The sequence below is a fragment of the Xiphias gladius genome, chromosome 16 (assembly GCF_016859285.1).
Source record: "Xiphias gladius isolate SHS-SW01 ecotype Sanya breed wild chromosome 16, ASM1685928v1, whole genome shotgun sequence".
NCBI classification, from domain to species: Eukaryota; Metazoa; Chordata; class Actinopteri; order Istiophoriformes; family Xiphiidae; genus Xiphias; species Xiphias gladius.
The window spans coordinates 12410418-12431865 of record NC_053415.1 but is presented as its reverse complement, the minus strand read 5'-3'; the positions used below and the strand labels follow the sequence as shown (position 1 = coordinate 12431865).

At 40.6% G+C, this 21448-nt stretch overlaps 1 protein-coding gene across 9 annotated transcripts in view; it reads left to right on the top strand.

Annotated features, from left to right (window-relative positions):
* Positions 1-21405, top strand: part of dip2a (disco-interacting protein 2 homolog A) — an 86068-nt gene extending 64663 nt beyond the window's left edge. For 2 of the 9 annotated variants that reach the window (XM_040147714.1, XM_040147718.1), the window contains 33 exons: positions 281-400; positions 1589-1786; positions 2019-2110; positions 2642-2752; positions 3771-3894; positions 3980-4089; positions 4270-4372; positions 4889-4953; positions 5461-5554; positions 6212-6331; positions 6494-6608; positions 7273-7412; positions 7911-8047; positions 8156-8236; positions 9373-9500; positions 9673-9787; positions 10789-10990; positions 11167-11276; positions 11678-11758; positions 12236-12353; positions 12621-12742; positions 12935-13046; positions 13204-13313; positions 13786-13916; positions 14068-14236; positions 14667-14837; positions 15459-15488; positions 16983-17044; positions 17356-17413; positions 17508-17582; positions 18517-18691; positions 18918-19041; positions 19254-21405. In XM_040147714.1, the coding sequence (XP_040003648.1) occupies positions 281-400; positions 1589-1786; positions 2019-2110; positions 2642-2752; positions 3771-3894; positions 3980-4089; positions 4270-4372; positions 4889-4953; positions 5461-5554; positions 6212-6331; positions 6494-6608; positions 7273-7412; positions 7911-8047; positions 8156-8236; positions 9373-9500; positions 9673-9787; positions 10789-10990; positions 11167-11276; positions 11678-11758; positions 12236-12353; positions 12621-12742; positions 12935-13046; positions 13204-13313; positions 13786-13916; positions 14068-14236; positions 14667-14837; positions 15459-15488; positions 16983-17044; positions 17356-17413; positions 17508-17582; positions 18517-18691; positions 18918-19041; positions 19254-19506 (3956 nt within the window). In that variant the 3' untranslated portion in view covers positions 19507-21405. Of the gene's footprint in view, positions 1-280; positions 401-1588; positions 1787-2018; positions 2111-2641; positions 2753-3770; positions 3895-3979; positions 4090-4269; positions 4373-4888; positions 4954-5460; positions 5555-6211; positions 6332-6493; positions 6609-7272; positions 7413-7910; positions 8048-8155; positions 8237-9372; positions 9505-9672; positions 9788-10788; positions 10991-11166; positions 11277-11677; positions 11759-12235; positions 12354-12620; positions 12743-12934; positions 13047-13203; positions 13314-13785; positions 13917-14067; positions 14237-14666; positions 14838-15458; positions 15489-16982; positions 17045-17355; positions 17414-17507; positions 17583-18516; positions 18692-18917; positions 19042-19253 lie in introns of those variants that run through there. The other 7 variants (XM_040147721.1, XM_040147717.1, XM_040147719.1 and 4 more) reach the window with 5 other exon arrangements.
* The last annotated feature ends 43 nt before the right edge of the window (positions 21406-21448 follow it).

The window sequence follows — 21448 nt, the reverse complement described above, 5'->3', positions numbered from 1 at the left end:
TCGTTGTCCTCTATGTCTCATTAGAACACCACACTGACCTTTTGTCTTTTCTTTTCTTATCTGTCCTCCCCTCATCCATTTTTTTCTCCTTACCTCATCAATCTCTCAATCTGTCTGTCTACATGTCTTTCTTGACTGTATCCCCTCCCACCTGTTCCATACATTATTTCCACCCCAATATTCTTCTTTTCCATGTCTGTATTTCTCTCCATACCTTTGTCTTGCCATGCCCCACCACCACCACCTTTTTCTTTTCAACCCCTCCAATCTCATTGTGTAGGTGTTCCAGTCAACAGTCGCGTCTCCTCCAAAATCCAGCAGCTGCTCAACACTCTGAAAAGACCAAAGCGACCGCCACTGCGAGAGTTCTTTGTGGATGACTTTGAGGAGCTTTTGGATGGTATGCTGGCCTGCGAATAATTACATTGCTTTTAGTTAAATCAATAAATCATGAAAAAAACATTCCTCTTTCTGTGGTGTGATGAGCATCTTTATTACAGCCTTCAGCAGTTGAATGCTGTATTTTACACAAACACCCCTGCTCTTTTGAGTGAGACAGGCACATCAGCTGACAATTTATTTGTAGCTTTCAGTGGAGTTTTCCAGTCTCAGTATTGGTTATTTATCAAATTCGTGTTGCAGCTGAGATAAAAATGTCACATTGACCTCACCACACCTCCCTAAACAACAGTCAAGGTACACTTTTAGATCAGTGGTTGTTATTTTGTCTCTTGTCGGAGCTGAGACCACCAGGTGTGCAAAGGGAGTGGTTAGGAAATACTGGCTACAGAAACACACACACGTGCATTGGACCAGCCCTGTCTAACTATTTCTTCTGTTCCAACCAGCCCACTGTGGGTTTTGGGTGGTGCTATGCCAGGCCGAATAAACACTGAAAATGAAAAGGCAGCAGGAATAGTAATACATCAGCAGGTAATTGTAAAGCCCCCTGACTCTGGCACTGAGGCTGTGGCATGGCAAGCCTCGGTGGTCTGATTGGTGCGAGCATAAAAACACACACAAAGCTGAAATGGAAGCGGGCCGAACACTATCTTTTCCTGATAGAGGTGTTTTATTTGGCTGAGAGCCATATTGCCAGCTCAGTTAAACGATTCTGAATCCCACTTATCAGAAAGTTCAGGAGAGTGTGAGGGGAAAAAAGTGACGGAGAGATGGAAGGCAAATCAAAGAGTGAGTAGGGTGCTTGAAGGAAGAGAGAAACCTGTGCCTTTTTAAGAAGCCATATCTCCAAGTTTCTCAGGAAGTGGTATCTTAGGCAACTGAGACTGATAACGAAAGACACAGCTCACCTTTAATCCCCCAGTTTTTCCTCTTCCATCACTTCCATCTCATTGCCTTTCAGGCCCACACTTCCTTTATTACCCTGCTTTCCTTTAAGAGAGTTGTATAATGCACAAATTTACCATTTCTATGTAAATCACTCAACCGAAACCAGACACACAGAGATTCTTTCTCAAATAGCTTGGATTATACCCATACACAAGGAGCTTATCCTGCTTTGTTTCACAAAATGTCCACTGAATTCACCATTAGACTGATGTTCCATTCTCTTTCCTCATGTATTTAGTCCAGCAGCCTGATCCCAACCAGCCAAAGCCAGAAGGTCAGCAGATGAGTCCCCTGGAAGGAGAGCCTCTGGGGGTGGTCACCAACTGGCCTCCATCCTTGCCAGCAGCCTTACAGCGGTGGGGTACAGCTCAGCCCAAGAGTCCCTGTCTGACAGCACTTGACAATGCTGGCAAGCCTGTCTACACACTCACCTATGGTAGGTATCAACCAGTGGTAATTGGTCCAGAATTAACAGTGGAGACAGAAAAGAGTATCACTTTTTCTCATCTATTCTTCGTGGTTTTCTCTGTATGAATGGTGGACAAGGAAGTGTCTGTCTCTGTTTAGCTTATTTTGTGATCTTTTGTGAAGTTATTTTGTGTTGAATGCTGATTTGAGGGGTTGTTAAATCAAAGGAAATATTTGACAGTGTGTGTTCACCTCTGCAGGTAAACTGTGGACCCGCAGTCAGAAACTGGCCTATACTCTTCTTAACAAGCTTAGCACCAGAAATGAGCCCTTGCTTATGCCTGGAGACAGAGTAAGTCATGAGATAAAACTGTGTGTTCAGTGGCGGTCAGTTGCATGTTATATTCTTTGTTGGTGTTGTTTAGGCATGTGGCCGAGGCTCCTAAAACAATATGTAGCAAGTGCAATAGTATAATAAACTAAATTTCCTCAATTACCTGCTGATACTGGTAATTGAGGAAATTTAGCTTATTCTGCTGTTGCACTTGTAGTAGTGAAAGAAGAGAAGTTGATCACTATTCCTTGTACTTAAACTACATATTACATATTAATAAAAAGTAAGCCTTCTTCAAATCTTGATATTTGTTATTGTTCCCTTCCACGTGGCTGCATTTCAGTGCTCTGTTTTCAATAAGTTATTATGTTCTTGATCTTTCTTAACAAATACAATATCGTCATCTCATTACTTGTAAGGAGAAACAAATGTTTGGTTTCTTGTCTTTGATACTTGCTACACATCCTGCCCTTGACTTTACATATCTTCACTTTATTCAGAAACTGCATAGCCTATCATATGACATGTCGTGTCTGTGATACACTGTAGGTTGCACTTGTTTTCCCCAACAATGATCCAGTGATGTTCATGGTGGCCTTCTACGGCTGTCTCCTGGCAGAGCTGGTACCTGTGCCTATCGAAGTGCCGCTGACCAGAAAGGTAAAACGCACAAACAAAATACTGTCTCCTGGGACTTTGACATTTTAGTGCTGATCAACACAACTAGTGAAGAGCAGTAGTGACCCCTGCTGGACATTTGACCCCCAAGTGATTGAAGAAGAGACATGACGTGCATATTCAGATAGTTATGTTGTTCCAATGTGGATATTCATGATTTATTCTTATATACTTGAACATCCGTTTGTCCCAAAGAACATCTAGTTTTTGGTTATTTGCTTTGCGACCATAATTGTTGCAGATTTATCTTTTAAATGTTCTAATTACAATGTGTTATAATGCATTGCATTTTCTAGCATATCTATCAACTCAAACCTTACAAATTCATCTACATTCGTTACACAGGCTGAATATTAATGCCTGTTCTTGATTGCCCTTTATAAGCATTTGTTGGCAGATGCTGTGCTGTAATTAATGAGATTAGAGTGAGGTGAAATGATGTGTAACTCTAGTCAAAATATTAGATCACAGGCCAACTGTTCTCAGGAGTCTGAAACTCATTCGCTTAATCTGCCAACCATGTTCTTTCTTTCTTTCTTTCTTTCTTTTTATATTTCTGTCCTCCCCTTCTACCTCTCTGTCTCTCTTCCTAATCCTCCCACACAGTATCTCCCACAATTCTTTGCCTTTCTGCACAGTACGGGTTGCTCAGCATGAGTCTAGCTGTAAGCTAATTTGCACAGCCAATCAAATATGAGAGAGTGTGCATCAGAACTTGGGTTTCATTCCTGCTACAATCGGACTTTGTTGCTCAGCAGTAGAGTTTTTAATAGTGATTGGCCATCGCTCTGCTTTCTCACCTGCTGCTACTTTGATGTAAGATGCAGTCATCATTCTTGTTTCTCGCCCTGTTACAATGGCCACATTCCCTCAGAGCATTTCTCAAAACTTTCATGTTCTAAATTGTATTGCTCTAAATAGTTGATCATTGTGTGACAGATACTATTTGCCTAAGTCTGTGAGTATGAACTTCAGTTTTTCCTTCTGTTTGGTCCCTTAGGATGCAGGAAGTCAACAGATTGGCTTTCTGTTGGGGAGCTGCGGTGTCACGTTGGCACTTACCACTGACGCTTGTCAGAAAGGCCTCCCCAAAGCACAAACCGGGGAGGTAGCCACTTTCAAAGGTACAGGCTGTTTTATTTTCATTTTGACGGTCTTTCTGTGTAGTTTCAGTTGGTTTGAACTTGTTTCATGTCTCTGTCTCTGCAGGCTGGCCGCGGTTGCTGTGGTTTGTGACAGATGGAAAACATGTTGTGAAGCCTCCGAAAGATTGGCATCCTCCAATACGTGAAGCCAGTAATGACATAGCCTACATAGAGGTAAATGTAGATTCATTGATATTACCAATAAAATAAAGATCACATTTTCATTTATATTTAATCTATTTTTAAAATTTATGAGCTACTACTCATTAGGTACTCATCTTTTTCATATAATCCATAATGTATCATTTTTTTGAATGAAACTATTCAAATGTTTTTCTATCTTTTTACATCCAGTATAAAACCAGCAAGGAAGGAAGTACCATGGGGATCACTGTGTCCCATTCAGCCATGTTGGCTCACTGTCACGTCCTCACACAGGCCTGCGGGTACACTGAAGGTGGGAGATCACTCTGCATTTACTTTTCAAATATATCAGAATTCATTGTGCCCTATGTTTTCTCCATCAATTATTCATTCCTCTGACATAGATTTTATAATCTTTAATATTGTAGAATTTTCCCTTCACATTGCTCACAGATTCTATCAAAGTCTAGTTTGATAAATGCAGCTGCTCAGGGTGTTATGTGTCTTCACGTCAGACCTGGGTCAGGTCTGTTTAAAAAGAAAGAGAACGTAAGGCCCCGCTTCTCCTCCAGTGTACCAGTTTTGCTCTAAATAACGTCTAACTGCACTAGTAGCCCCTAGAGAAACCCCAGGTCTGTTTCAGAAACATAGTTTGGTGCTTCACTCCAGCCAGTACTGCTGCAGTCAGGGTTTATTATGAAAATTGTGGTTATGTGGTTGTGTAGAATGATGTGTGATTGTGCAAGTGAGGAAAAGGAATGTTAGATTAAATATTTCAAACCCTTTATTCCCCCCCTAACCTTGGCAAATTCCCCTTTTTTATTTGCAGCTGAGACTATAACCAACGTCCTGGACTTCAAGAGGGAAGCAGGATTATGGCATGGTGTTCTAACTGTGAGTTGTCTTAAACCCTCTGGTAAAGCTAATAAGATGGCTATATAATTATAAATAGAGGGGATCTATGCTCAGTTTGCTAATAAAAGTCTTGATTTTTCTGACTGAATATTCCCCAATGAGAGTTTTATCAGTATGTAAATATATTCAAACTAATGAAGTCCTGATGGGCAGAAACATCTTGTCTCATAACTGAAGAGTTTTAAACCTGTGGAAAAAAATACAAAAATAATAATAAAATGTTTCTTTTAACACATAAGTCAACCCAGCTTTTATTAACTGGTTTCAAACATGCTGTGGAATTTACATAGAGTTCATAAATGACCTGCTATTACACGTTACATTCCTAAATTGGCACAGTAGTGGCACAAACATGCTTATTTGACACTCATAGCAGTAAGTGATAACATCTTGTCATGGCTTTCAGTTTATTTACAGTGACATCATGTAGCTGTAATGCACTGATATATTTGGTGCTTATCTGATGCTTGTCTGTTTTCATGGCAGAGCGTCATGAATAGGATGCATGTGATCAGCATTCCTTACTCCCTGATGAAAGTCAACCCCCTCTCCTGGATACAGAAGGTTCACACATACAAAGGTAAGTGTCAATCCACGTTGGCATTTGTCATTTATCACCATTACTTGCAGCATCTCAGCCCTTCGAGAGGGATTTAGTACAGGATAAAGCAACCTAATTTTACCTAAATTGTAGAGTAAACTCATTTGTTGTTGTTTTTTATTATGGAAAATCATAGCATTGGTAATATTGCATTGTACCATACTTACAAAGTAGCACACATACAGGACAGTATAAGATTGTCACAAGAAAGTACCTTAAGAAAAATGCATTGTTAGCTTGCTTGATGGTGATAGCTTACCCAGCATTTAGTTATTGTTTTAAATGTCTGTAATCCAGCATAAATTTAACTGTATTGTCGACCGATATACAGAAACTCTGTTTCTTGTGACAGTTTGGATTCTCACTGTACCTTTGACCGGGGTGGCTGGATTAAAATGGATCTATAGCTCAACTGTTTAGCCCAGTGGGGGTTGAGGACAACTTAGTGCTGAATAAAATTCAACTCCTTTCTTGTCTGAGCTCTGCCGAGTCACCTGTTGGTAACTGAGTCAGACCGTGCAGCTACGTTCTTTCAGGTTTTGTAATCTGTTATTGGCCGTCAAGATGGATGAAAGAGGTGTTGAATGGATGATTCCATTGTCAGCCTGTCTCTTTGTCTTTGTGTCGCCTGTACAGCACGGGTAGCAGTGGTGAAATCAAGGGACATGCACTGGTCTCTGCTGGCTCAGAGAGACCAGAGAGACATCAGCCTGAGCTCACTGCGCATGCTGATTGTAGCCGATGGAGCCAACCCATGTGAGTCCACCTGCAGATGCTAATTTAATAAAACCTTAAAGCACCTTATTAAAGTACCCAAAGCCAGAAAAAATTAAAACTGATTTTCTTTGTTTGTGTTTGCTTGTACATTCTATTTGACTGGATGTGTGTGTGTGTGTGTGTGTGTGTGTGTTACCACAGGGTCGATATCCTCCTGCGATGCCTTCCTTAATGTGTTCCAGGCACGTGGGCTGCGACCTGAGGTGATCTGTCCATGTGCCAGCTCTTCAGAAGCCATGACTGTCGCCATCCGCAGGTGAGTTGCCGTTACTGCATCTTATTAGAACAAAGCAACCTGCCACTGCTTTGCATTACTGAGCTGTTATATCACACTGCGTTTGCAACATCAGCTGGATCGTGCAGGGAGAGGAGGGAGATATGTGCTTCTTTATCATTGGGATGAACCATAGGATTTTACAGCTTTCTGCTGATCATGGGGTTCAGTTATGGAGGGGGATTATGATGACAGACTAAAAACACATGCTTCAAATAGAGAAGCCGACTCTGTTTTTAAAATGAGAAATCCCTTTTGTTTTCAGATATATATGAGAGTCTAGAAATTTTTGAGTCTGTATCTCACAGATTCACATGGTCGTCAGTTCTGCCAGAATCATATCTGTCTCCTTTTCAGATGTTAGTGCTGCTGTAATATGGACAATATAATGAGGCAGTAGATGCCTCAGTCTACTATTTTAAAAAAGAGATATGTTTTATGAACTAAGATAGAACTGGCATCATAACCATCCAAGCTGTGAGTCGCAAATTAGTAAGGTTTGTTTGCCATGAAAGGCAGAGGAAATGAATGACAATGACATTGTTGGTTTCTGACAACTGTGGATGCCTTTAACTGCAAGTCTTTTCATGTGAGTCATTGTGTTCCGTAGTAAAGGTGTACTTGTAACAATGTGTGTGTCCTGCAGACCTCCAGAAATGGGTGTTCCTCCTCCAGGGAAGGCGGTGCTGTCTATGGGTGGGCTGAGCCACAGTGTGATCCGTGTGGACACGGAGGAGAAACTCTCTGTCCTTACAGTGCAGGATGTGGGACAGGTCATGCCTGGAGGTATAGTGCACTGTGCTGCTTATTAACATTTTGATGCCATTAATGAGTAAAAAGCTAATGATGAAAATAATTGGTGAAATACAGTATTAGTATTTATAGCATAGAAAAAATGCACGATATGATCAGATTTTGTCGGATCTGGCTGAAAAGAAAACCTTAATTCCAGTTTACCAGTTCTGTCAAATCCAGAGTCCCTCTGTGTGTTATGTGAAGACAGGTACTGCATGGTACATTGAAATGTTTAGCAATAATGCTTCAGCTCTCTTCTCTTATTCTCTTTACTTTATAATGGTGTTTATGACAGTACATTAGGCACTTAAGGACCTTTTCTTTTATGCAATTTTAAACAGCACCTTTGTATGTTGACAAAAAATTATGGGAAGGAAAAACTGAAAAGAATAAAGCACTTCAAACAGGAACAAGTACACCAATTTAGTTGTTAAATTCTATTTCATTGACCTGATGTCGAATTCTCCTGTCATCGTTGTGTGTCATCAGCTCTGGTTTGTGTGGTGCGGGTGGAGGGGACACCTTATCTCTGTCAGACAGACGAGGTTGGAGAGATCTGCATTAGCTCAGGTAGCACTGGTGTAGCCTACTTTGGCCTCCCAGGCATGACCAAGAACATCTTTGAGGTGAGTATTTTATTTCTGGAACTGTTCAGATGCAACAAAGTATGCTGTTGGTCCCTCTAAATACTTTTTTTCTGTACTTCGTACATGCGCGTGTATTTCCTGTTGCAGACCATCCCAGTAACATCATCCGGGGTTCCGATCAGTGACAGACCCTTCACCAGGTCCTCACTGCTGGGCTTTGTGGGACCAGTAAGTTCTACCTTATTAATGCGCAGTCTTTTAACCTTCCTTTACTTACACGTCTGTCTTATAGTTGTGAAATAGCTCTTTCTTAAACACGTCAACATTTCACAATTTCCCAGTTGTACTTTTGGCAGCAGAGGCTTATGTTTTTAAATTACATGTCTGTACATCAATCTTTCTTTTGATGTAAACTTAGCATGCTTATAAAAGAGGGCTCTTGTGCCTCAATGTGTTATTTTGATTGTAAATAAAGATTTATGTAATCTGTATCTGTTTGATATGTAATATCGTCAGTTTTACCCAGCCTGCCCTGCCTACATCAGTTTGTAATTTTCCTGTATTTCCCAGAAGAACAACCTTCAAAGAACATGTCTGAATTTTGTGGTTCTAGTTCTTGGTGAAAAAGAATGGTGGCAGTAGCTTAGGAAGAACAAGAGTTGTATAAATATAAAGAGGAGTTTTACTCAGCAAATTTACCATCTAGAGACTTTTGTTAATCTTAACAAACCAGAGCGCAAAGGTCTGTTTGAACCCAGATAAAGGTTCAGTTCACTCAAATCACAAAAAAAAAGATTCCTCACTGACCTTTATGGGGATGTAGCCATGCAGATTATATCAGTTTTATGTGCCCAGGATGTGAGATTTATAAGCCTCTGAGGCTTCTTTTAGGACCCCACTACAATGGTGGTAAATGGAAATTCATTTTAGCCTGAAAAATAGCTTTAGAAAAATTCAACTTTTTGTGTCTTTCTAGAAACAGAATCCCAGCTACTCTTGATAATTCACAGACCTCTCTGAAGACAGTTTTCTTTGGTACTTTCTCTAATAGTATATACTGTAGTTGCAATGAAAACCACAATGAGTGAAACAAAAAATTATTAGTTGATTATCAGTCGACAAATGGTGATGGTTTTTATTCCTGAGCTGAAAGCAGACTTCTTTTTTCTTTAAGAACATGACAGCTCAAGGATATAAAGAGGTTGATGATAATTTGCAAGCCTTCAGTAAACCTTTTGAGGACAGTTTCCAATATGCCATTGCCTCACATGCTAGACTGCACATTGTATGGTTTCACACTGTACTTTAGATTTGAGTAAATGAATTTACCCATCTCACCGTATTTACTGTGTCTTGCCCGCCAGGACAGCCTTGTGTTTGTTGTAGGGAAGATGGATGGGCTGATGGTGGTCAGTGGGCGGAGACACAACGCTGACGACGTCGTTGCCACAGCACTGGCTGTGGAGCCCATGAAGTTTGTGTACAGGGGGAGGTAAAAGAAGAAGGAGTCTGACAAACATTCAGAATTCTAAAGCTCCACATTTCTCTACACATCAGTCTTATCTGCACTGTTGTCTCACTCTCTACTGACAGTGTAAAGGACGTCAGCAACTTAGCAGCTTGATTGAATGAGTAACAGTGTTGTTTTACGTCGTGTGTTCTAGGATAGCAGTGTTTTCTGTGTCTGTGCTGCATGACGAGAGGATTGTTGTTGTGGCAGAACAGAGGCCAGATGCCTCTGAGGAAGACAGTTTCCAATGGATGAGCCGTGTCCTTCAGGTACTCGCTGTGCTCTGTCTTTTTCACATATTATCGCTATGTTATACTACTATGTTATACCACATACTATAGCTGTGGTTTTGCATTTTTTCTTTTAGTGTCAAGTGTAAATCAGGTATACTTAGATAATATTACTTTTTACTGTTTTCTACGGTATGTCACAAGGTTTTAGCTTGATTTTCTACCTTCCAGGAAAACATTGGTTTCAGTACATGTCAGTTCAATTTGAAAACCAACTTGCAGAACCTTCAAACTTCCTTGAGATAATTTATTACAATATATAAAGGCAACCAGTGTGCTGCCTTTATTTTCTGCCTTTATTTTTTTTCGCCAAGTTACATTGTTGTTACATGCTATTAGAAACAGTTAATGACTGTTTTTACACCTTTCCTCGGTGATATGTTTAAGGACATTCCAGCATCTAAGATTTCACAGTCAGCCGCTTAAAAGACATTATATTAATGTTTTCATCCAATGTGCTGGAGTAGAATTAAAACAGTTAAAGCAAGTTTTAATCAACTGTCAGTATGTTGCCAGAAAATGAAACCGACAAAATAAACACTAAGCGAACATGGACATTGTGCCAGCTGTTTAGCAGCTTAATTCTCAAATTTGGTTTGAAGTTTCAAGGGAGGTGTGCATTACTAAAGTAGCTGGAGGGTACGAAATCAGTCAAGCCTTGCTGCATGCTTTGAAAAATTGTCATCAGAAAAGTGAAGTATTCATGGTTTGTAGTTAATTATATTTAAACTCTCAATTTTCTTGGTTTGGTTTATCTTGTAATCATATGCATATAGAAGTGATAAATATGACAAGAATAACTGCAAGTGAAAACATCCCCTAGTCTGCTTTCTAAAACTAAAACTGGACTGCAAAGAGCACAGAGCTCATATTATTTGTTTTTTGATATAGTAAAATTACAATAGCTTCTGATTTACTGGACAGCTTTGCTGATCTCCACTTCTCCTCTGTTTCTGCATGTATTATCTGTCTGTTTCCAGGCCATAGACAGCATCCACCAGGTCGGGGTGTACTGCCTGGCTCTGGTGCCTGCCAACACACTTCCGAAGGCTCCCCTGGGTGGCATCCATATATCTGAGACCAAACAGCGTTTCCTGGAGGGTGCCTTGCATCCCTGCAACGTCCTCATGTGCCCTCACACTTGTGTCACCAACCTGCCCAAGCCAAGACAAAAACAGCCAGGTAGACCACCAGACATCCCAGCATGGATCAGGTTTAGAAACAAATGTAGCACAAAGACTCGTTTAACTCCTTTCTTCATTTTTTTATGTCTTTCTTTATTTTCATCTTGATATGAATGTTGGTGCTAACTTCACTGACATGTGTGATGACATTGACGGTTTGGTTGTGCTCTACAGAGGTCGGTCCTGCTTCTATGATAGTGGGCAACCTGGTGGCAGGCAAGAGGATAGCACAAGCCTGTGGGAGAGACGTGGCACAACTAGAGGACAATGACCAGGCACGTAAGGTAGTCATCCTCATTTCATCCACTCATCACCTCCACACAAACACGGCAGACACAGGTAAGGATCCATACCCGGGGCTATGGAATCTGAAATGCATACAATTGATGGAGAGGACATAGGTTTGACTTCCTGCTGTGGCAGAAGCTAAATGAAAGAATTCAGGTTCAGTGTAAATCAGATTCCACTTCTATCATGCACTACATCCATTAGTGCTTTCAGCTTCACATATACTGTACCCCATCATATCTATCATTCATTTCAAAAAAACATCATGGGCCACCATGCTCCATCAGTTTTACACCATTTCACTAATTAGTCATCATTGTCTCAGTGTGTCTGTCTTTGCTCTGTGAAACTTTGATTCTTCTGTACTTAAACCTGTGTTTCTGTCTCTCTCCTATAGTTCCTTTACATACAGGATGTGCTACAATGGAGAGCTCAGGCTACTCCAGACCATCCTCTGTTCCTTGTTCTCAATGCTAAGGTACCGTTTATTTGTTCACCATCTCTTTACCATGAACTGAATTAAGAACGGTGATAAATATGAAATTTACTACCTTAGTAAATGAAATTTTGTCTTGAAATGGCAACATGTGTACGTTGTGATATGGTAAAGTTTGTGAAAAAGCAGTTGAGAATCCGTTTATAAATAAAGCTATTTGAAAGTAATGTCTGTTTTTGGCTAATACAGTTAATTTAATATCTGATAAATCTAGGTACTTGATTACAATCACACAAAGATCCTGCAACTCCAGTTTTTCAAAAAGACATCTTGCTTGGTTTGGTTTATGACATTGTCTGCAAGGTTAAAAAGTTAAAGGTACCTTGATAGAAATCTACAGATTTATGAATCCTACGGATGATAAAGACTACCCACCCTTGAGTTTATAACCTATATCCGTTAAATAAAAATAGCCGTGTAGTTAAATGTAATTTGTTTTTCTTACATTTTGCTTTTCAGGGCACAGTCGCTAGTACAGCTTCCTGTCTGCAGCTGCACAAGCGGGCGGAGCGTGTGGCTGCAGCTTTGATGGGACGCCTAAACACTGGAGACCATGTAGCTCTCGTCTACCCGCCAGGTAAGAGGTGCTACTGCAACTGTGCTACTTGACCTTTCAGTTCTGTCCTTTACATTACAGTGTTACAGGTATTTCTTCACTGTCCCTTCCTCCAGTTGTAAGTCTGCTTGTTAATCATAATCACACCACACCTCACACAGAGATCTGAGGTTCTCAATAAAGTTCTTAATATTATTGTAAAGTTCATTCTACTGTTATTCTATTGTTGAGTCATTTCGACAGCTGCAAGGTGTAAATTCCCTGTTAAATATAAACATTTCTCTGCAGGAATTGACCTGATTGCCACCTTCTACGGCTGCCTGTACGCTGGCTGTGTGCCAGTCACTGTCAGACCCCCGCACCCCCAGAACCTGGCCACCACGCTGCCCACTGTCAAGATGATTGTTGAGGTAACACAGAGTCCACTAATTTAACTCATCTCACAACAGTTATAACAATTATTAAGCCTGATGAATATATACAATTAAATATAATAAACTGAATTATATACAGAGTCAGCTGTACTCTGTGAGGGTTGCTTTTCTTAATAACGGCAAATTGTGTGAACAATTAAAGTAATATTCTGTATGCGTGTGTTAAAGGTCAGTAAGTCAGTGTGTATCCTGACCACCCAAGCAATAATGAAGCTGCTGAAATCCAAGGATGCAGCTGCTGCTGTGGACATCAAGAGTTGGCCCATGGTGCTGGACACAGGTGAATTTATGTACACATATGCAAACACACTAAGGTCTTCAGTTTATTTTCTCGTGTTACCGGTAAAGAGCAGATTTTTAAGTATAGAAAGGACATGATCTTTGATTTGCGCGACTGCAGTTAAAACTCTCCTCCTCTCCCTCTGTTTGTCTTCCAGATGACCTCCCCAGGAAGAAGAGCCCACAGATGTACAAGCCCCCGACCCCAGAGATGTTGGCCTACCTGGACTTCAGTGTGTCCACAACAGGCATCCTTGCAGGGGTCAAAGTATGTTGAAGGAGATGTACAGTTCAATAGATAGACATGGGCTTACTCATGAGTACTCAACAGGGTGCAGCGATCATGTCGGGATGTTACCAGCCTTTCTTTATTTCTGGTAGCACAACTTAAATAGATCTTACTATTTTACCTTTTACTCTCAGTTGATTAGAGAATGGAATGAAACGATGATATGGTTAGTAATGATACGGTGAAAGTGTTCAGATTGGGGAAAACAGCATTTTCAAGTCCAAAGTCACCAGTTGGAGCTTATCCATAGAGTGGTTTCTTTTACTGGGCAACAGTTTGACAGATATGGTATGGAGAAAGTTCTCAGCTTCAAGCAACCATCCACACACTGCTGAGGTGTCCATGTGTGAAGTAGTGGATCCATAAAAGGCCAAAGTGTTGTTTTAAGTTGAATTTTACTCCAATTTTGATACATAATTCATGTGTCTGTGTGTTATGTCATCTCCTCTAGATGTCTCACGCTGCCACCAGTGCCTTGTGTCGCTCCATCAAACTGCAGTGTGAGCTCTACCCTTCCCGGCAGATCGCCATCTGTCTGGACCCCTACTGCGGCCTGGGCTTTGCTCTGTGGTGCTTGTGCAGGTAAACCAGTAGCTCTGAACAAATGAATGATGATAAAACCAATAATAATATCATTAGAGTTAAAGAGATTGTGTTAGTGGCTGGAACACACTTTTTTTTTCCTGTGTATTTCTGCTCAGGATCTCTGTTAATATATCTGTCTCTGTTATAGTGTGTACTCTGGCCACCAGTCGATCCTGGTTCCCCCTCTGGAGCTGGAGAGCAATGCATCTCTCTGGCTTGCTGCAGTCAGCCAGTACAAAGTGCGAGTTACCTTCTGCTCGTATTCAGTCATGGAGATGTGCACCAAGGGCCTGGGTTCACAGACAGAAGCACTGCGGGTCAGTTTGTCTCCGTCAGCATTTTCTTCCACGAAATTTAAGGCTTTTTCAATTACTTCTTGTCCCTGTAGTTCTTTTGCCACAGCCTTATGAGTATCGAGACAAAACACATCATTCCTCTGCATCTATGTGCTGATTACTGTCTGCACAACTTGAGATTGGGATTTTTCTTTACAAATCATCTCTGTGGTTTAATGAGCAGAGTCTGTCTAATAAAAAAGTTCTATTTATATAAAAATTTAGCCATGAAATTTCTTTGGTGAGCTCCTAGTTTACATGTAACTCCCGCAATCGTCTTTGCAAATTCAGAAAGAATGTTCTTGTATTATAGTAATTGTGCTAATTGTGTTTTCACACAATTAAGTTTAACTGTGTTTAAATTTGTTTTTTTATTTTTTGTTGATACAACTCTTCTTTTTTCCATCTCTAGCTGCGAAATGTGAACCTGTCTTGTGTGCGTACCTGCATGGTGGTAGCGGAGGAGAGGCCCCGTATAGCACTCACTCAGTCCTTCTCAAAGATCTTCAAAGACTTGGGGCTTTCACCACGCGCCGTCAGCACCACCTTTGGTTGCAGGGTGAATGTAGCGATCTGTTTGCAGGTAAGCAGCTGTCAAAGGACAAACAGGAGGAGGAGGAGGAGAGGACGGTAGGTGGGTGGAGAGGTCCGGAGTCCAGGATGATCAGTGTTTTAGGGGCAAATCTATGCAACGATTAAGATAAACGTGTGAAAAACACAGTTTTCCGCGGCAGTGTACAAATAATGTAACAGAAGCTAAAGCAGTTTATCTGGCAAAAATGAGCCAGTAAAAAACTTAAAAAATGTATTTTATCCGCTGATTTGAGGTAAAGGGAAAAAACACAGGAAAGTTATTTTTTACCAACTAATTTAAGGTTAAAGGAATAAAGAATAAAACGTTGTTTCATTTTACATTGTATTTTAATTATTTAACTAACAGTATAATTTGATGTGATTATTTATATTTTTGTCTTTTACTTTGACTTTTTTAGATGTAAGATTTTGGGACGATGCACAGAGTTGCTCCCCAGTTTGACTGCTCATCCTTTTTTCTTTCCTCCTTTGGCCCTTCAGTGTTCAGTTTTGTTTCTTTTTTCCAATCCCTGGTGATTTTCGTGTATGTGAGTGTTTGTTGTGTGTGCATGTGTGTCCACGGATATAAATATATATATCTTTATTTATCTGTCCTGCCCTGTCCCATCAGCCCAACAGGTTAGGGAAACTGGCTGAGCAGGTACTGTGGGATAAAAGTGGCCGTTTGCTCATTGGGCTGCTGCTGGGTCTGTGTGTGTGTGTGTGTGTGTGTGTGTGTGTGTGTGTGTCTGTCTGTCTGTCTGTCTGTCTGTCTGTCTGTCTGTCTGTCTGTCTGTCTGTCTGTCTGTCTGTCTGTGTGTGTGTGTGTGTGTGTGTGTGTGTGTGTCTGTGTGTCTGTGTGCCTGTGTGTTCATGTGTGTTCATGTGTGTGTTCGTTGTTTTTATCTTGCATGATTTTTGAACATGCTTAACCTTAATTCAGTGTTTTTTTTCCTTTGTTTTCTTTTTCTCTGACAAGCTTCAGCTTCATGCTATTACAGTACATTCTACCATGAACGAGCAGCATGAACGGTGCTGTGATGCATTTATTTTGGGAAGATTTCTAAATTGAAGAGTACTATGTCAATTTTTTTGACAATCCCAATGTTATACCACATGTAGTTTTATGTGTTAGTTATAGTTGGTAGAATAATTAATAATTATTTAGGTATTAATGTAATGAATACTCTCATGATTGCCCTCTCTTCTAAAGCAGTAGTCTTTTAGTGAGAGAAATTATTTATTCTTTTCATTTGTTTTTCTCCTTTCAAATTGTTAATTTGTCGCTTTTTAGAATCAAACTCCTCATTAAGAAATATTACACACAGTTTTGTCAACATGTTGACAATAGTGATTGATGCCCTTACATTTAGGCCAATCAGACGGCCGGCTTTGGTTTTATAGCAAAGACTCGTTGATGTTTTCCAAAACATGCTCTGTTGCTGAAACCTCTGCTTGGCTTGATGTGCCCCCCCCCTTGGCCCAGTGAACTGAATCAGCCTGCTCTCTGGCTTTGACCTCACAGACGACCCTACAGCGACCGACACATTGCTAGCTTGTACTCTGGCTATTCACTGGCAAAAGAACGATGGAAAACATAATGTGTTGTGACTAGGCTTACAGCAGTAATGATGAGGGATAACAAAGCAGAAGGAAACAATATCTGACAACCAGAATCAGTAATTGAGAAATGGTTCAATTAGAATTCAACTGCATGGCAGAGTTATAGACATTATCAAAACAAACAATGCTCAGTTAGACGTTTTCTGACATTTGTTTGCATTTTTGTGTTACAGATGATAAACATTTGAAGTAAATAAATTACAGTTCATTTATAAATTATTTTTGGCTCGTAATAACTGGCACTGTAGCTTTTCCCAACTTTCTTACACTTGTATGAAAACAAACTGGCAGCAGTAGAGCAGGTGAATTTAACTCTGCAGGTACTTGTGTCTTTAGCTACATGGTTGAGTTTTGCCAAAGCCCTAACCATTGTAGCCTGGCTGGTTTGGCTTCTGGCTGCTCCCCTGCTTCGTCAACATTTGTATCATGAGCAGCTTCCACCTCCCCTTCACTCAGGCAACATACCAGATTTATTAATGTCAGGGCAGTACAAGTTACATAATTGACTCACGTCATGTTTGTTTTTCTTCAGGGTACATCTGGACCAGACCCCACCACTGTTTATGTGGACATGAGAGCTTTACGACATGATAGGTGGGGGGCATATGCAACACTCTCACCACAATATTTGTCTTTGAGATATAAAGGCATACATATGTGGACAGTCTGACGCATTGTGTGATTATAATGCTAGTTTATAATTTTATAGCATATGAATTTAAAAAAAAAAAAAAAAAATTTGTGTACCTTTGAATTTCATTATGATTTTAGAAGTTTACCCAAACAGACTTTTCAGCTTCTCAACTGAACAGTTTTGCCCACACTTTTTCTTCACATATGTTGAGAAGTGTAATGAAAATGGAGATTTGAAATTGCTCATTCTGTCCTTTTATTTGCTTCTTCAGGGTTCGCCTAGTGGAAAGAGGGTCACCACACAGCTTGCCACTGATGGAGTCTGGGAAGGTACGGCGCCATGTAAACATTCACTGAAATACTATTAACAGCTGTGACTTTACGCTGCTAAAGGGTTTGACATATGGCTTGTATATGGTTGTAGATCCTTCCAGGAGTGAAAGTGATCATTGCAAACACAGAGACTAAAGGACCCTTGGGAGACTCCCATCTAGGAGAGGTAAGTCAAGGCGTAATCTGAAGAGCCTTTCATAGCAGGCTTTCAGGTTAAAGTCAGACTTCTGCGGTAACCCGACATCTTAAATTTCATCTGAAGAAAAACCCAATTTCCATAGTTGGGGTAGGAGATTAGAGCAACCTGGTTTCCCCAGCCAGTTTATTTGCTATGTATACACAAAACCATGATTCTGGTCAGCCTTTACATTCCACATTTTTTTCACAGATGTACGACACAGACTTCAGACAAGGCGACTGGATTAAAGGAAAGACTTTTATATGTAGTAATGCAACCCCTTTTTAAAATAATTTAATTCAAAGTCTTTTAGAAATCTAAATGTGTCAATTCTTGATGCGGAACATTTAATTGGCTGTGCTCTGACTATAGAGCCAGTCCTCGCTCTGCGCTGCTAGACTTCCAACAAGCGAGAATACACACACACACACACACACACACACACACACACACACACACACACAAAACCGGAAAGCTGCGTATCACTAATAAAGTGATCAAACTACTATTTCGGTAACCCACAAGCACAGACACTGTGAGGAATGTGACATTTTATTAATAGTAGGTTGGTTAGAAATGAGCAGAAATAACACAACAACAGCCGAGATCAGCTTCGTTTGTAAATGCATTACCAATGAAGACCATTCAAACCATTTAATCTCTTTATTGTATACGTATACACTCACTGGCCATTTTATTAGATCACCTGTACAATCTAATGCAGTCCAATACAGCTGATCTGCCATAAAGTCTACTTTTATGATGCCTATGATATTCTGTTTTATTTGACACTGTGTTAAAATTATATTTTTTGGCATTTGAGGTCATAGTTAGTAGATGGGAAACTTTGACCAGGAGGGTGGTGGATGTGTGTGACCATCAGTGTAACAATTACCACTTGTCATTGTTCTGTTTGTAATAGATCTGGGTGAGCAGTCCTCACAATGCCACAGGCTACTACACAGTTTATGGGGAGGAGGCGCTGCATGCCGACCACTTCAACACCAAGCTCAGCTTCGGTGACACTCAGACTGTCTGGGCGAGGACGGGCTACCTGGGCTTCCTGCGGCGCACTGAGCTGACTGATGCCAGTGGAGGTGAGAGTCGTCACTGCCTACTCTAACTTACAGTCACTGCATAGCTTGCGGTGTAAGATGGACACACTTTATATTTTTTTCACAACAGAAAACTAAATTTATTTTCTACCACCTTTTTTTTCTAATATCACCTCAAAACCTGATTTCTTTAACTTATTAGATATACAGTAAACTGACCAATCTGTGACTGCATGTGTGTGTGTGTGTGTGTGTGTGTATTTCTCAGAGCGCCATGACGCCCTCTATGTGGTTGGCTCTCTTGATGAGACTCTGGAGCTGAGGGGAATGAGGTATCACCCAATTGACATTGAGACCTCTGTTATCCGTTCTCATAAGAGCATAGCAGAATGGTAAGAAATTTACATCAATTATAGATCACTTCTTTATTACCGATCAGTTTTAATTATTCGTTATGTAGTCAGATGTTTATCTATTTGACATTTGAAATGTAGTTGAGCAACATGAATTTTAACTTCTACCCAGTTCTGCATATAATTTCCAGCCATATTTCCTTCCTTTTTTCCTTCCCTCCATTCGTCCACCTCCTCCCCCCTCCCTCCAGTGCGGTGTTCACTTGGACTAACCTCCTGGTGGTGGTTGTGGAGTTGGAGGGATCTGAGCAGGAGGCCCTGGACCTGGTGGCCCTGGTCACCAATGTTGTCCTGGAGGAACACTACCTCATTGTAGGGGTGGTGGTGGTGGTGGACCCCGGTGTCATCCCCATCAACTCCCGAGGGGAGAAGCAACGCATGCACCTCAGAGACGGATTCCTGGCCGACCAGCTGGACCCCATATACGTGGCTTACAACATGTGAGGGCCCTGCTGCAGGAGGCTTACCCCTGCTTGTGGCTCGTCACACTACAGGACACGACATGACAGTAAATATTGAACTTGTAGCGGTCGTGGGCCCCATGTCAGTATGACGTCTGTTGAAAGAGAGCAAGCTGCCACCACAGAGGGGAAACACAATAGGAAAGAAACGTGGAGACAGAACTGTACAGCAAAACGGAGAGAAATTCCAAGATATATATAAGACTGAAACAAACCTTATGTTTGTTTCTTCCTGTGATTGTTTTTTGCCTAAAGCAATGTTTTAAAGGGCATTTTGGTTTTGGTAAAGTGAGTTTTGTATGTATGACAGAACCTCTGACTCCTTTGACCCAGGACCCCCGACAGCAGTACAGCAGGTGGTTAAGGTTTAATACTACACTGTGCCATTAACATAATACACTTTGTCAATCTCCAAAATAATGAATGTTAGTTCTGTTTGCCATACACTCGTGCCATAGAACAGCACTGACTCCAGTACCCAAACCCCGGTTCAAAAAAACCAGAGCATCCTGTGCTTTTCATAGAAAAACTCTACCCAACGAGCATTGTCATTTCATCTGTGGAGGGCAGCTCTTCGGATTACAGCTGCACCCTAAAGTGAACCCCGATTTTTGTGCTCCAGTTCAGTTCAGACCATGTTATTGCATCAACAAAGAAGCACACAGCAGTGGTGTTGGAGAAGGGGCAGTTATTGTTATATGTTGCTCATTCCAACAGTAGTGCTTTAGTTTGTAGTGTCAGTAACAAAACGCTTAGAAATAATGTTGTGGTTTGACTAAATCTTGTTCTTTTCTAAATCTAAAATGTGTAATATAGGTATTGTTTTATCAGAACAAAATGCAATATGAGTGATGTGAAAGATGTTGCTTTGAATGACTGCAGTCAGTGAGTACCAATCATTCGAAGTCGTGAGACAGTGAAGAATATAATCGTTGCTTACAATTAGCAGCGTGCCAAATGATATGAATTAAGCCTTAAGTGTTTTTTCAGACGCCTCTTCCTGTGCCAGCTCCGGTTGAACTTAATTTTGTGAAGTTTATCAGCTGTTGGATAGGAAAGGATTATGCAGAAGGAGTTTAGTATGGTAAATCCTGCTCTTATTGCACCCAAAGTCTTTCATCTTTTCGGCTAAGATGAATATACTTGATCCTAACATCAGCCATTACAAACACACAAATGACTCCATAAGTATTTTTAATAATGTCTGTCTATCGTCAGTTGTGTTGAATGTGAGTTTTATAGCAGAAGATTGGAAGAAATTGTAGTCGGTATGGGTTTGATGCAGAATGTCATTGCCTCATTGCAAGTTACATAAGGTTGAATGAGAGTTGAAAAATGTTGTGAGCTGCACGTAATTTATGAGGCAAGTGTCACGACATCCCATAACATCCCATCTCATTACTTTAACTTTGTAAAGATTCACTTCACTGTATGTTGCTTGTTTTTTCTATATGCACATCCCTTCAGAAACAGGCGCCAGCCTGCTGTAAGTATGTACAGGTTTTGTGTAAATTATTAACAGATGGAGGAGTCGACAGGAAGCATAACGCAAAGACTGAATCTGGTATGTATGTGAACTTCTCCCTCACAAACAAAAATAATTTGAAATGGATTCTCATGTGTGAGCATTGGGAAGAGAGACATGAAAAGCCTTGTAAACATTTTTATAGTGTGAAAGAACAGTGGGAACTGGCCACTTCCTGGATGAGACAAAGCACACTTCGAGCACAAGGAGAAGACAGTTATGCTCTGGTGACTGCTGAGATGTGACATCCTCCCAAGCAAACTTTTGTTGTTAACATGTGGAAAAGATACATTTGTCTGATATATGGTTAGTTGTCATTATTTTCATAACATGATTTCTTAATGAATAAAAAAGTGCTTTTAACTTGAAATGTTTGTCTTCAGTGGCAACGTTAGCAGTG